General features: G+C 40.5%; 1 protein-coding gene across 1 annotated transcript in view; it reads right to left on the reverse strand.

Moving 5' to 3' along the window:
- The window catches only part of LOC126203081 (anaphase-promoting complex subunit 7), a 173,078-nt gene that overhangs the window by 11,867 nt on the left and 147,649 nt on the right, over positions 1-13,562 (reverse strand). Inside the window, exon 9 of the mRNA XM_049937321.1 lies at positions 4,295-4,440. Within this exon, the coding sequence (XP_049793278.1) occupies positions 4,295-4,440 (146 nt within the window). The remainder of the gene's footprint in view (positions 1-4,294; positions 4,441-13,562) is intronic.

Genomic DNA, 13,562 nt, shown 5'->3' on the forward strand with positions numbered 1-13,562 from the left:
GCACAGGATGGTGTCATGCATGTGACCATAGCTGTACCACGGATTTGTTTGTAAGTAATGCCTTCAAAGGAGAAGTAATTGTGGGTTAGGATATAGTTGGTCATGGAGACTAGGAAGGAGGTTGTTGGTTTGGAATCCATAGGGCGTCTGGAAAGGTAGTGTTTGATAGCAGTAAGGCCGTGGGCATTAGAAATGTTAGTGTACAGGGAGGTGGCATCAATAGTGACGAGCAGGGCACTGTGTGGTAAAGGGAGAGGAACTGTGGAGAGTCGGTTGAGGAAATGGTTGGTATATTTTATATAGGAGGATAGGTTTCGGGTAATAGGTTGAAGGTGTTGGTCTACGAGAGCAGAGATTCTCTCAGTGGGGGACAGTAACTGGCCACAATGGGATGTCTTGGGTGGTTGGGTTTATTGACTTTAGGAAGCATGTAGAAGGTGGGAGTGCAGGGAGTGGTAGGGGTAAGTAGAGAGATGGCCTCTGGGGAGAGGTTCTGGGATGGGCCTATGGATTTGAGTAGTGACTAGAGATCCTGCTGGATTACTGGAATGGGATCATTGTGGCATGGTTTGTAGGAGGAAGTATCTGACAGCTGATGCAGAGTCCTTCTGCCACGTAATCCTTGCGGTTCAAAACAATGGTGGTGGAGTTTTTGTCAGCAGGTAGGATTATATGGTCGGGATCAGTCTTTCTGCGGATGTAAGGTTAGTTTGCATGTTGAGGGATTTGGGGAATGATGTTGAGGCAAGGTATGAGGTTAAGAAATTCTGGAAAGTTAACAGGGGGTGGTTTGGAGGCAGTGGGGGGTGGATCACAGTTGGATGGAGGAGTGAACTGAGTCAGGGAAGGTTCAATATTGGTCTTTGGTTGAGTCTGATTAGTCGGGTTGGTGGCAAAAAAGTGTTTCCACTGTAGGGACTGGGAGAAGGAGAGAAGGTCTTTAACTAGTCCTGCATGGTTGAATTTGGGAGTGGGGCAAAAGGTGAGGCCTTTGGAAAGGACTGATATTTCTGTGGGACTAAGGCTTCTGGAGGAAAGGTTCATAACTGTGTTGCAGTCCACCATCTAAAAACTGATGCCGACCTTATAATCCTACCTGCTGACAAAGACTCCACCACCGTTGTTTTGAACCGCAAGGATTACGTCGCAGAAGGACTCCGCGTCAGCTGTCATATACTTCCTCCTACAAACCATGCCACAGTGATCCCATTCCAGTAATCCAGCAGGATCTCTAGTCACTACTCAAATCCTTAGGCCCATCCCAGAACCTCTCCCCAGAGTCCATCTGGATTGAAGGTGAGGACACCTTATACACATTCCTCCAGAACCTCAACAACTTTTCCCCCATTTGCTTCACCAGATCCTACTCGACCCAACAAGCCACCTTCCTAGATGTTGACCATCACCTCAGAGATGGCTACATCAGTACCTCCGTCCATATCAAACCTACTAACCGCCAGTAATACCTCCACTTCGACAGCTGCCACCCATTCCATACCAAGAAGTCCCTTCCGTACAGCCTAGCCACCCGTGGTCATCGCATCTGCAGTGACGAGAAGTACCTCTCAAAATATACCAAGGGTCTCACTGAAGCCTTCACTGACCTTAATTATCCTCCCATCCTTGTGCAAAAGCAAATCTCCTGTGCCATATCTTTCCAGTCTCCCACCACCTCCCATCGTCCCACAGTCTGGCCACAGAGGAGCATTCCCCTCATAACTCAGTAACATCCGGGACTGGAGCAACTGAATTACATTCTCCACCAGGGTTTTGGTTACCTCTCGTCATGCCCTGCAATGAGAAATGTCCTACCCACTACCCGTCCCATCCCTCCTATCGTGGTATTCCACTGTCCACCGAACCTACGCAATATACTTGTTCATCCTTACACAACCCCTGCTCCCAATCCCTTACCTCATGGCTCATACGCCTGTAATAGACCTAGATGCAAGACCTGTCCCATACATCCTCCTACCACCATCTACTCCAGTCCGGTCACTAACATCACCTATCCCATCAAAGGCAGGGCTATCTGTGAAACCACTATCATGTGATTTACAAGCTAAGCTGCAACCTCTGTGCTGCATCCTATGTAGGCATGACAACCAACAAGCTGTCTGTCCGCATTAACGGGCACCGACAAACTGTGTCCAAAAAACAAGTGGAACACCCTGTTCCTGAACATGCTGCCAAACATGATATCCCTCATCTCAATGACTGCTTCACAGCCTGTGCCATATGGATCCTTTCCACCAACACCAGCTTTTCTGAATTGTGCAGATAGTAACTTTCCCTGCAATACATCCTACGTTCCCACAACCCTCCTGGCCTCAACCTTCGTTAGTCACTGTCCTCACGCTTCCGGCTCCCTCCCTGTTCCCATTCCAGCACTACACAGGCGTTATTTCACCGCCACACCCAGTCTTTTAATTTCTTTTTATTTCTCTCCTTTCCGCTACTTACCTCCTCCCCCCTCCACACCTTCTCTCCTGCCCTCCGTCTAACCTGCAACACTCCAACCATACTATCCCTCCCCCTCCCCACCCCAGCCTCCTCCTTACCCCCAACCAGTTGCCACTCCCATCAGGCACTGGTGCTGCTGTTCGCAGTGTGGTTTCAGCTCTCCGAGACTGCAGACACGTGTGCGTGTGTGCAAGTGTGAGTGTGAGTGTGTGTGCGCGTGTGTGTGTGCGCGCGCTCACGCCTACTGCTGACAAAGGCGTTAATAGCCAAAAGCTTTAATTGTGTGAATCTTTTTGTTGTGCCTATTGCGACTCAGCATCTCCGCTATATGGTGAGTAGTGACTTTCCTTCTCTGGTATTGTTACATTCCATCCTGGATTTTCCATTGTTTGGAGGGGGAAGAAAAAGAAAAAAAAGAAAAAAAAAAAAAAAGTGATTTACGAGGAATGCTTGCATGCTCGCATGCTCGACAACCAGATTCTTGCATAACCATCTTTCAAATGTCAATACTCCCAACACTGCACTGTATCTATACTAGAAACTTGTAAGTATGGTAGAAAGAATTAAAAGTGCTTAAATAACAACTTTAAGGACATGAAAGAAGAAAAGTATGTTCCACACTAATAAAGACATCTGCTTTTAAAACCTATGCTGCAAATAGCATGATACAAATTTACAGTAATCTGCAACACAACATAAAAATTATTTGACACTTCTCGCCTTTTTTTTTTAAGTGCTAAGAACATGTTATCAGTTCTATAAGGGGCAATCAAGAAATTTCCATTCAGAGGGCATACAGTATAGATTTGGTATTTCAATCAGAGAAAATCACTGTGAGCCTTGAGGCAATCATCCTATTGATGCACCAGGTTGAAGATACCCATTTGTGTCATGTGTCTGAAGACATCCGTAACTGTCTACTGCACATCCTCATGTTGATCACATGAGGAGATATCACTATAGGGTGGGTGCTTGAGTGCCTCCCACTTGAGTTGGTGTAACCTGTGTGTTTTGACATTTGCAATATGGAACATCTTGTGTTGAAATGCAACCAGCACAGAACTTGGTGCACCATTCCAGAACATTGGTGCGGGTTGGACGTATTTGATAATAATGTTGCCATAATTCACATTTCTGCATTTACCATACACATATTGGAAAGATGTGAAAACCACATTAATCTTTGCCAACATGTCAGTATTTAAATACCCACATCAGAATCATACTTTGTCGTATATATGCTGTAGCAATGCTCTCAAAAGGAAACTTTTTGATTGCTCCTTGTATTAAGTAGCAGAAGTTTTAAAACATGTGAAATATAAGGAAATCAAAAGAAAAAAAAGTCAAACTCTGTGAAAATACTTCATTTAAGTATTACTTCACCTTAGTTTCAAAACCCTACTGTTCTGTTTAACTTTTCATGTTTCTCAGCACAAGGATGGAATAATACCCATAAGAATAGAAAGATAACTTCAACAAGAACTCCATGGAAATCAGTGGGTTTTAAACAAAGCAAACGATTCAGAGAACCAATCGTGATCTTGGGCTTCATAATGGAAGGAAGATTTGTGTTAGCAAAAGGGGATGGGGTCAAGTAACTTCTTACAGAGATGAACAGAATAATGTAAGTTATAAGAGGATAGGAGACAGAGATGAAGAAAAGCCTGAGAAGGCAAGGGGAACCCTATAAAAGAAGAAGTACTGGTACCTGAGACATTCTTTTATTAAAAATGCCACAGTTTCTGTCTTTTTATGTTTACAAAATGTATTAACATCCCTTTAAATAAACTGATGTATAATTTACTGAATAATTAAACAGTGATACGCTTACTTCAGTGCTATACTATAGTGATCGAGGGCTCGTTCCTCTTCGTGGACTCTCGCCAGAAGATCGCCGAGCATTTGGTGCAGCCTGCAAGTTGGCTGTATCTGTACTTGTCGTTCAAGAAGTGCAATTGCAGCCTCCAGTGTCATTTCCTGCAACAAAGGTCTCTTGTGAAAACAGACATAGCATATGTGGCCAACACTGAAGATGGGTCTTCACAGAATATACTACATATAATATATCCCATGCTAACATTTTTGCTTGTAGGAAATAATGGAAACACAAAGAAGTGAAACACATATCTAAACAGCTGTGACAACAGAAGAATCTCATTTAAGTGAAATTTTGCTCCTACTTTACAATTTCTTTGAACTTAATAGAGGCTTCTTTACTAAACCATTACAAACCTACAAATAATCAGCATGTACTTATATAAATATGTTTATTAAGTGGAGACAGTGGCAGAAATAATGAAAAATTTACAAATTATTTTTATTTGCTTATTTGATAGTAAATATAATTGAGATTATTATCCCAAACGTTTTCCTTGAAATTCGAACTACAAATGGCATACAAAAATTAAAGCCCTAAGCGCCAAGGCCACTTTTCAATGTACCAAATGGAGGAAAAATTGTATTGCAGAATTTGACCTGTGAACCTAGAAAATATAGCTTTTGAATGCTGTGATTTTCTGGTATACGTAACAGCAGTGTTGTAATGAAGCACGTGGAGCCATTTTCTGGTTCAATCAGTGTGGTATAGAAGGCTGTGGAGTGTTGTAAACAAGTTTTGTGCTGTTCAGTGGAATTCGAGTGGCACTTGATTTATTGTGCCATTCTTTGTGCAAGGTTGAATCTGTTGATCACTTTTTACAATGCCTAGGCCTGCTAAAGTATTTAAAAAATATAGTAAGTCCCATATTTGCCAATATAAAGCGAAAAACTGACATTGAGATTAGGGTCGGGCCTGCAGATGCAAACATTAGCTTGTCTCCAAGTGCATCTAAAATAAAACTTGGGACAGGGATTGTGTCAGAAGAAACAAATCATGACAGAAATACAGGTTTCAGAATTGTGGATCTGGAAATGGTGGCAGAAGCACTTAGAAAAGCCTGCAAGAGCTCTGCTTGTGGAGGAAATGTGGATTTGGTTGATGATGGAAAGAGAGAAGGTTTGGTTTGCACATTGCACATTTTGTGTCAAAACTGTGATGCTGACAGACCATTCAAGACATCAAAGGTCAGTAATAGAATCTATGAAGCCAATATGAGATTTATTTATGGACTAAGATGTATAGGGATTGGAAGAGATGGGTGGAAACCTTTTATGTGGTATTATGAACATGCCTGGTCCTCCCCTAAAATTTTCTGCAATGAATACTGCTCTCCTCAATGCAGCTGCAGAAGTAAGTGAAGAGAGCATGAAAATGGCAGTCCTGGGGGCAATTCAAGAAAATTGTGAAGCAACTAATAGCAACAATATAGCAGTTTCCTGTGACAGTTCCTGGATGAAGAGGGGGCATACTGCACTGCATGGAGTTTCAACAATCATTAGTATCAACACCGGAAAAGTATTAGACTTAGAGGTGATGTCTAGATATTGTTCTGCATGTTCCTTGCACAAGAAATATATTGATGCAGGTAAAGAAACAGAATGGCAAGAAGCCCATAAAGCTGCCTGTAGCAGAAATTATGCAGGCTCCAGTGGTGGGATGGAAGCTGCAGGTATGAAATTCATTTTCCATAGATCTTTGCAAAAGTATGGAGTAAGATACATACAGTATTTAAGAGATGGAGACTCTAGTGCTTTCAAGAATGTAGTTGAAAGTCAGCCCTATGGAAAAGATTGCACTATTGAGAAACTGGAGTGCTTAGGCCATATTCAGAAGAGGATACGTGGACAACTCCGAAGACTTGTTGCAGACAATAAAGGCAAGCTACTAGAGGATGTGAAGCCACTGGGAGGTAAAAACACAGTAACAAAGAAGAGAACTGACAGCCTACAAGTCTATTATGGTGCTGCAATTAAAAGTAACCTCACAAGCTTGGACAGTATTAGGAAAGCAGTATGGGCCATTTGGTTTCATTACTTGTCAACAGACACTAAACCTCAAAAATGGCCTCTGTTCTAATGAATGGTGCAAATTTTTGAAAAGTAAGGAAAGTGGTGAAGCTTATACCCATAAAAATAACCTTCCTTATGAGGTTTCAATGGCCATTAAACCAACTTTTAGAGCACTGGCTTCACCAGAACTTCTAGAAAAATGTCTGCATGGGAAAACAAAGAACCCAAATGAAAGTTTCAATGCTCTTATTTGGAAAAGATGTCCAAAGACTGTGTTTGTTTCCAATTTGGTGGTGAAGACTTCTGCTTTGGAAGCTGCAACAGTGTTTAATGAGGGGAATGTGGCAAGACTTCACATCCTCAGCAAGATGGGCTTTACACCTGGAGTCTTCACTGACCATATACTGCAGATCATCAATAAGCAAAGAATTGCGAAGGCGAAGACTTCAGTCCAGAACATACAAAAAAATTGCTACGCAAAGGAGCAGAGAAGCTAAAAGAGCTGTAGAGGACGATGAGGAAGAAATGGAATATGGATATGGGCAGTTTTAGCTAAGGTGTATATATATATATATATATATATATATATATAAAGAAAGATGATGAGACTTACCAAACAAAAGCTCTGGCAGGTCGATAGACACACAAACAAACACAAATATACACACAAAATTCAAGCTTTCGCAACAAACTGTTGCCTCATCAGGAAGGAGGGAAGGAGAGGGAAAGACGAAAGGATGTGGGTTTTAAGGAAGAGGGTAAGGAGTCATTCCAATCCCGGGAGCGGAAAGACTTACCTTAGGGGGAAAAAAGGACAGGTATACACTCGCACACACATACACACACACACATATCCATCCACACATACAGACACAAGCAGACATATTTGAAATATGTCTGCTTGTGTCTGTATGTGTGGATGGATGTGTGTGTGTGTGTGTGTGTGTGTGTGTGTGTGTGTGTGTGTGTGTGTGTGTGTGTGTGTGCGCGCGCGCGCGCGCGCGCGCGCGCTCGCGTGTATACCTGTCCTTTTTTCCCCCTAAGGTAAGTCTTTCCGCTCCCGGGATTGGAATGACTCCTTACCCTCTTCCTTAAAACCCACATCCTTTCGTCTTTCCCTCTCCTTCCCTCCTTCCTGATGAGGCAACAGTTTGTTGCGAAAGCTTGAATTTTGTGTGTATATTTGTGTTCGTTTGTGTGTCTATCGACCTGCCAGCGCTTTTGTTTGATAAGTCTCATCATCTTTCTTTTTAGATATATTTTTTCCACGTGGAATGTTTCCCTCTGTTATATATATATAACGATTTTTCTGCAACTTAAGGTTTTCTGCTTTCAGGAACACATATATCAGAAACTACTGGAAGGATTGAAATGAAATTTGGCACACCTATTCTTTTACTTTGAAGCAACATTTAAGTGGAACAAAATTTTAATCCAGATATTATACACAGTTTTGTGGTTGATATTATATTGAAAAGTTTGCTTGTAAAAAATTTTCTAACCCAAAATATCACAGAAGATAATAGCATTAATTTACCAAAAAGTTACTGCACTTAATTGCACACTTATTAGTGTAGATTATTTTACCATTAAAAAAATTTGCCAAATTTGCCTTGAAATTATGAAAAAGTCTACCTTAAAATAATAATGCAATAAAAAATTCAAAATTATCTCACTGCATTAGACTGTTATTAAAAATTCTGAATTTTTAAAAAAATCATATAAGATCTCTATACATAAGTGTGCAAAATTTCAATGAGATTGAAGAAAAAATGGCAAAGATATGGATTTACAAAAATATCAGTGTAAGACTGCCACCGACTCTCCTTAAGATATACGTGAACAAGATTTGCTATTCGCAAATTTCACTTCACAGCGTTTATTCTCAGTATGATTTACAGAACATGTAAATAAGAAAATTTAAGTCCCAGTACATATAGTACAAAAATTGTGGTTGAATGTAAGTAATTTGGGAATAAAGGAGTCCTCTTACCAGATAGTGGAAGCATCGAATCGTCAACAGGAACATACATTAAGAGACAGGAAACTTGCAAGCCTTCAGAAATAAATCCTCACTTGAGCTAACATGCACGTGCACACACACACGCCCACAAAGCACGTGTGCGATGTGTGCGCCCATCTGTCTGTGCACCTATTAAATGGTGACAACTGCACACAAAATGCAGGAATAGCAGTTCAGCAGGTGGAGTGGGGTGTTGTTTTGGGTGAGCTGGTTAGATGGAGACAGGTGGGAGAGAGAAGGAGGGGTTTGCGATGAGTAAGTAGCAGGTTGCAGGGAGACAGCTGGTTTGCTGGCTAGGAATGAGAGAGGGAGGAGTAGCAGGTGATGCACAGGTGCCGGAGCTGGTGGGGAGTGACACATAATTGAGGTGACATGAGACGCCAACTGGGAGGGAGTGACATAACAGAGGAACAGGAAACTGTCATGTGGAAGGTGTAGAGACACTGGGTTAATGGAAATTGAGGACAGGGAGTTTATGGGAGTGAAATATGTGTTGCAAAGATAGCTCCTATCTGCATAATTCAGAAAAACATATGGTGGGTCAAAGGATCCAGATGTCCTGGGCTATGAAGCAGTCATTGAAATCCAGCATTTTGTGCTCAGCTGTGTGTTGGGCCACTGGGTGATCAATTTCGTTCTTGGCCATAGATTGGCAGTGGCCATTTATTCTGGACAGCTGCTTCGTTGTATAATCATAAACAGGGTGTGTACGTGGACAAGGAAAAAGAATTCCCGGATTTTACCCGGATTTCCCAGCTAAAAATACATTTTCTCCCGGGTGAAAACACACTTTTTCCATGTTAAGTGACAGTATATTTTCCCTCAGAGCTGTAAAACTTATCTTTTTAATGGTTATGGTTTTATACATGGGCGTAGAACTTCCTGGCACTTTTGAGAACTAAACTCAGAGGGAAAAAAACACGTTTTAGAAAGATCTTTGATGTGAAGCAACTTGTGCCCTGCATATTTTCGTATTATGAAAGTATAAATTCTAATTCCATCAAACACCGCATGTTACTTTCCAAACACTGAAATGGAGATTGCAGTGAGCTTTTGTAAGCCTGTCATAGCTCATGTCATGTGATCTCGCCAGCTGGCGGATATTCAGAGCATAGGACAACTGATGTATTCAGCCAATTAGCAACATCACTGTTAAGTAGTGCGAACACACAAACAAGCAAAGTTAATGGTTTAAATTGATATACATAGTGTTACTACAAGAAAAGCAACACATTCACATATAATATTGTGTCTCTAAGATTAATAAGCTGTAAGAGAAGTTAAGCTTCCACATATAATGTTGATCTTTTTGCACATGTTACACTTTAAGATATATCACACAAATGTGCCAGTAAAATTTTTAATAACGAGATAAATGTCTGATCTTCTGGGCTCGAAATGCTTGTCAATGGCTCTTCAACAAAGAGTTGATTTTTAAATGAGAGTCAAACGCTGTGTGATTTACAAAATTCATCGTACATTCTCACACATAGTTCAACTTGCATAATTGGAAATTTACTTTGAAAGTAATGCTTTTCAAATCACCATTCGCAATATTGTCCGAGGAGCTGTTAGAAATACGTTCGTTGCAGCAGTTGCCAGAGAGCGCCAGATGACAGGCGCCACCACACTTGCGCTGCTATGATGACACAGGAGGCCCGCATGTTTGTAATAGTAAAACATTAAAAGATCTTACATTATGTCATAAAAGAAACAAGACATCAGAGGATACCCCAAGAGCATTGGAATTTCGTGAACCATACTAAAATGTGCAGATTTAAAGTGCATACTTAAAGTGCACATTCATATGTCCAGATTCCCAATGAAGTGGTCCTCGACCTGATATTAAGCTTTTCAGTGTGGTTTTCGGGACGTAAATTTTCTTGGAGTACCAGTACTATATTATCTCATATTTAGTTCTTTATTATGGCATAATGCCATACGTGCTAGACGATGAAAATGTGCACTTGAAATGCAGCGAACAGTTGAAACTAGCCAACAGTGTGGAATTAAAAACTTTGTTTCAAATGCATTGACTACCTCAGCGGAAAAGGTTAATAAATGCCAAATTTCTTTCACAAACTGACAAAAACAACTTCATTGTTCTGCAAGGGGATTAATGCTTGACTGTAAGAGAGACAGAAATAAAATAAAATCTCAAACTAATAGCAAATTTTTGTCTTTCGTAATTATGTGAATGTATTTTAATTCACTTGATAGCTTCTGGCCACAGAAATCCATTTTGTTTTCATTTGACGTGAGGCATTAAATGAAGAGGAAGCAGCAAGATCAGTAAATAATGTAAATCCGGGCACGTGGAGATTACCCACTTCCCCACAATAACTCAGACTGCTCTGCTCATCGACCTGGATCTACGATATTTCTGAACCGGGACAATACTTTATGTCGTTGTCTAATACTGAAAAAGCTGCTAATACAAATAGCACCCAAGACTGGTGTGGTTTCTCGATCTGATTATGTATATTTTGTCGCTGTCTGCTCGATAAAACAAATATTGCAGCAATTTTAACACACACCAAATAAATGAAACTGTTTTGACCCAAATGGTCATTTTTATAACATGACAGAATATAATTCAAGAAGTACCAATATCAAATGCCTGTCAGGCCTACTACAAGTAAAAAGCTTTACGTTAGGAAATAGTTTCACATTTCATTCATATGTTCCAGTTCTCAAGCATGAGATCGAAATGTAGTAGTACGAAATTTTTATATGAATTTGGAATCGTGATATTCTTCCATAGTTTATGTAATGTCCCTGTTTCTTCTGCTTCCTCGTTCTAACAAACAATTTTATCACTAATTCTGTAACTATTCCTGCCATTGTCAAAACTTATTCGCCGGTTAACTTCACTAACCCTGTCAGAATCATCGATTTTGTTATCCCGTGATTATTCTCCGGTCAGGCGTTGTTAAATGTTCATAGAACACATTTTCCGCTTCCAGAACAGAACTTAAGCGGCTGCTAGTGTGGGACTGTACAACTGGCCCTTGCTAGTGTAGCGCTCTGGCCAAAAATTTTCTGTCAAAATTTCATTTTCTTGGGTACACAGAGAAGATAATACGTAATCTTTCTTACCTGTTATTCCCGTTAGTCATTTATTTCCACTCTGGTTGTCTGAATCTATGGGTTTCGCTAGTAAATGTAACAATGCTGATATTCGCAAACCCAATCAACCGCGTAATCAGACAGCGATTGGCATTCATCCGTTTGGCTTTATTCCACCCAGCTCCCATAGCCCCGTCCCTTTTTGTCTACAGGAAGGTTTATTTCTAGACACGACGAAAATTCCCCTGACGGGAATCGCGTACACTATGTACACATTCAAAACTCAACTTATGATTCATTCAGAAATCAACTTAGAAGGTGTTCAAAAATTTTAAATAACTAACATAGATGCGTTCAAAATCATGTGAATAATCGATAGACCAATGTGCGTTGGATGCTAGGCACTATGTGGAACAAAATTTTTTTCTGTCCGAAATTGCCAGCCGGGTCAGATACCTTGGTTTGCCCCCCCTCCCTCCACCTCCTAGCTAGATCCTGCGCATGCGCAATTGTGGCAGCTTGGGCACGTCAGTAAAATTTTTCCCGGTAGCATCTAGGTGTTTACTGTGAGTGCTTATACAGCCAACAGGCACATTTCTGCAGCCAGAAGCGGGAGAAAATACGCAACTCAACTGTGCATGCACATGAGCCTGCTTGTAACTGCTATAACGAATCTAATGTAAACAGTTGTGACGTCACGTTCATCAGAGGCAAATTGTTGTTATGAAGCATTGCACAGTCTTCCTAAAGCCAAGCATTGCACAGTCTTCCTAAAGCCATTGACACATTTTGCTGCTGGCAGACGCTTGTATGAGTACTGTGTTTTGTTGCTGTATATGGCGCATTTCCTTTGCAATTTAAGTTTTATTTTTATTTTTTCCTCTCGTTCATCTTTTATTGATTGATTGATTTCTTTATTAATCCATGCAACAATTTACATTGCGTGGATTTTGTCAGCAAAATCATATACAATACAATATACCTACAATTATACACATAAAATTTGTATTTACACACATTTTTGAGGTATCTTAAATTTGTTTTATATCCTTGTGTGATTTGTAATTTTCTTATAGTACTGTACAATTTTTGATTTCATATCTACTACAAACAGCTTAGTGAACGCATTATTGTGGCCAAGATAGATACGAAGCCCACACCTACTACAGTAGTACAAGTTTATATGCCAACTAGCTCTGCAGATGACGAAGAAATTGAAGAAATGTATGATGAAATAAAAGAAATTATTCAGATAGTGAAGGGAGATGAAAATTTAATAGTCATGGGTGACTGGAATTCGAGTGTAGGAAAAGGGAGAGAAGGAAACGTAGTAGGTGAATATGGATTGGGGCTAAGAAATGAAAGAGGAAGCCGCCTGGTAGAATTTTGCACAGAGCATAACTTAATCATAGCTAACACTTGGTTTAAGAATCATGATAGAAGGTTGTATACATGGAAGAACCCTGGAGATACCAAAAGGTATCAGATAGATTATATAATGGTAAGACAGAGATTTAGGAACCAGGTTTTAAATTGTAAGACATTTCCAGGGGCAGATGTGGATTCTGACCACAATCTATTGGTTATGAACTGCAGATTGAAACTGAAGAAACTGCAAAAAGGTGGGAATTTAAGGAGATGGGACCTGGATAAACTGAAAGAACCAGAGGTTGTAGAGAGTTTCAGGGAGAGCATAAGGGAACAATTGACAGGAATGGGGGAAAGAAATACAGTAGAAGAAGAATGGGTAGCTTTGAGGGATGAAGTAGTGAAGGCAGCAGAGGATCAAGTAGGTAAAAAGACGAGGGCTAGTAGAAATCCTTGGGTAACAGAAGAAATATTGAATTTAATTGATGAAAGGAGAAAATATAAAAATGCAGTAAATGAAGCAGGCAAAAAGGAATACAAACATCTCAAAAATGAGATCGACAGGAAGTGCAAAATGGCTAAGCAGGGATGGCTAGAGGTCAAATGTAAGGATGTACAGGCTTATCTCACTAGGGGTAAGATAGATACTGCCTACAGGAAAATTAAAGAGACCTTTGGAGAGAAGAGAACCACTTGTATGAATATCAAGAGCTCAGATGGAAACCCAGTTCTAAGCAAAGAAGGGAAGGCA

Source organism: Schistocerca nitens, chromosome 9 (genome assembly GCF_023898315.1).
Source record: "Schistocerca nitens isolate TAMUIC-IGC-003100 chromosome 9, iqSchNite1.1, whole genome shotgun sequence".
Classification (NCBI taxonomy): domain Eukaryota; kingdom Metazoa; phylum Arthropoda; class Insecta; order Orthoptera; family Acrididae; genus Schistocerca; species Schistocerca nitens.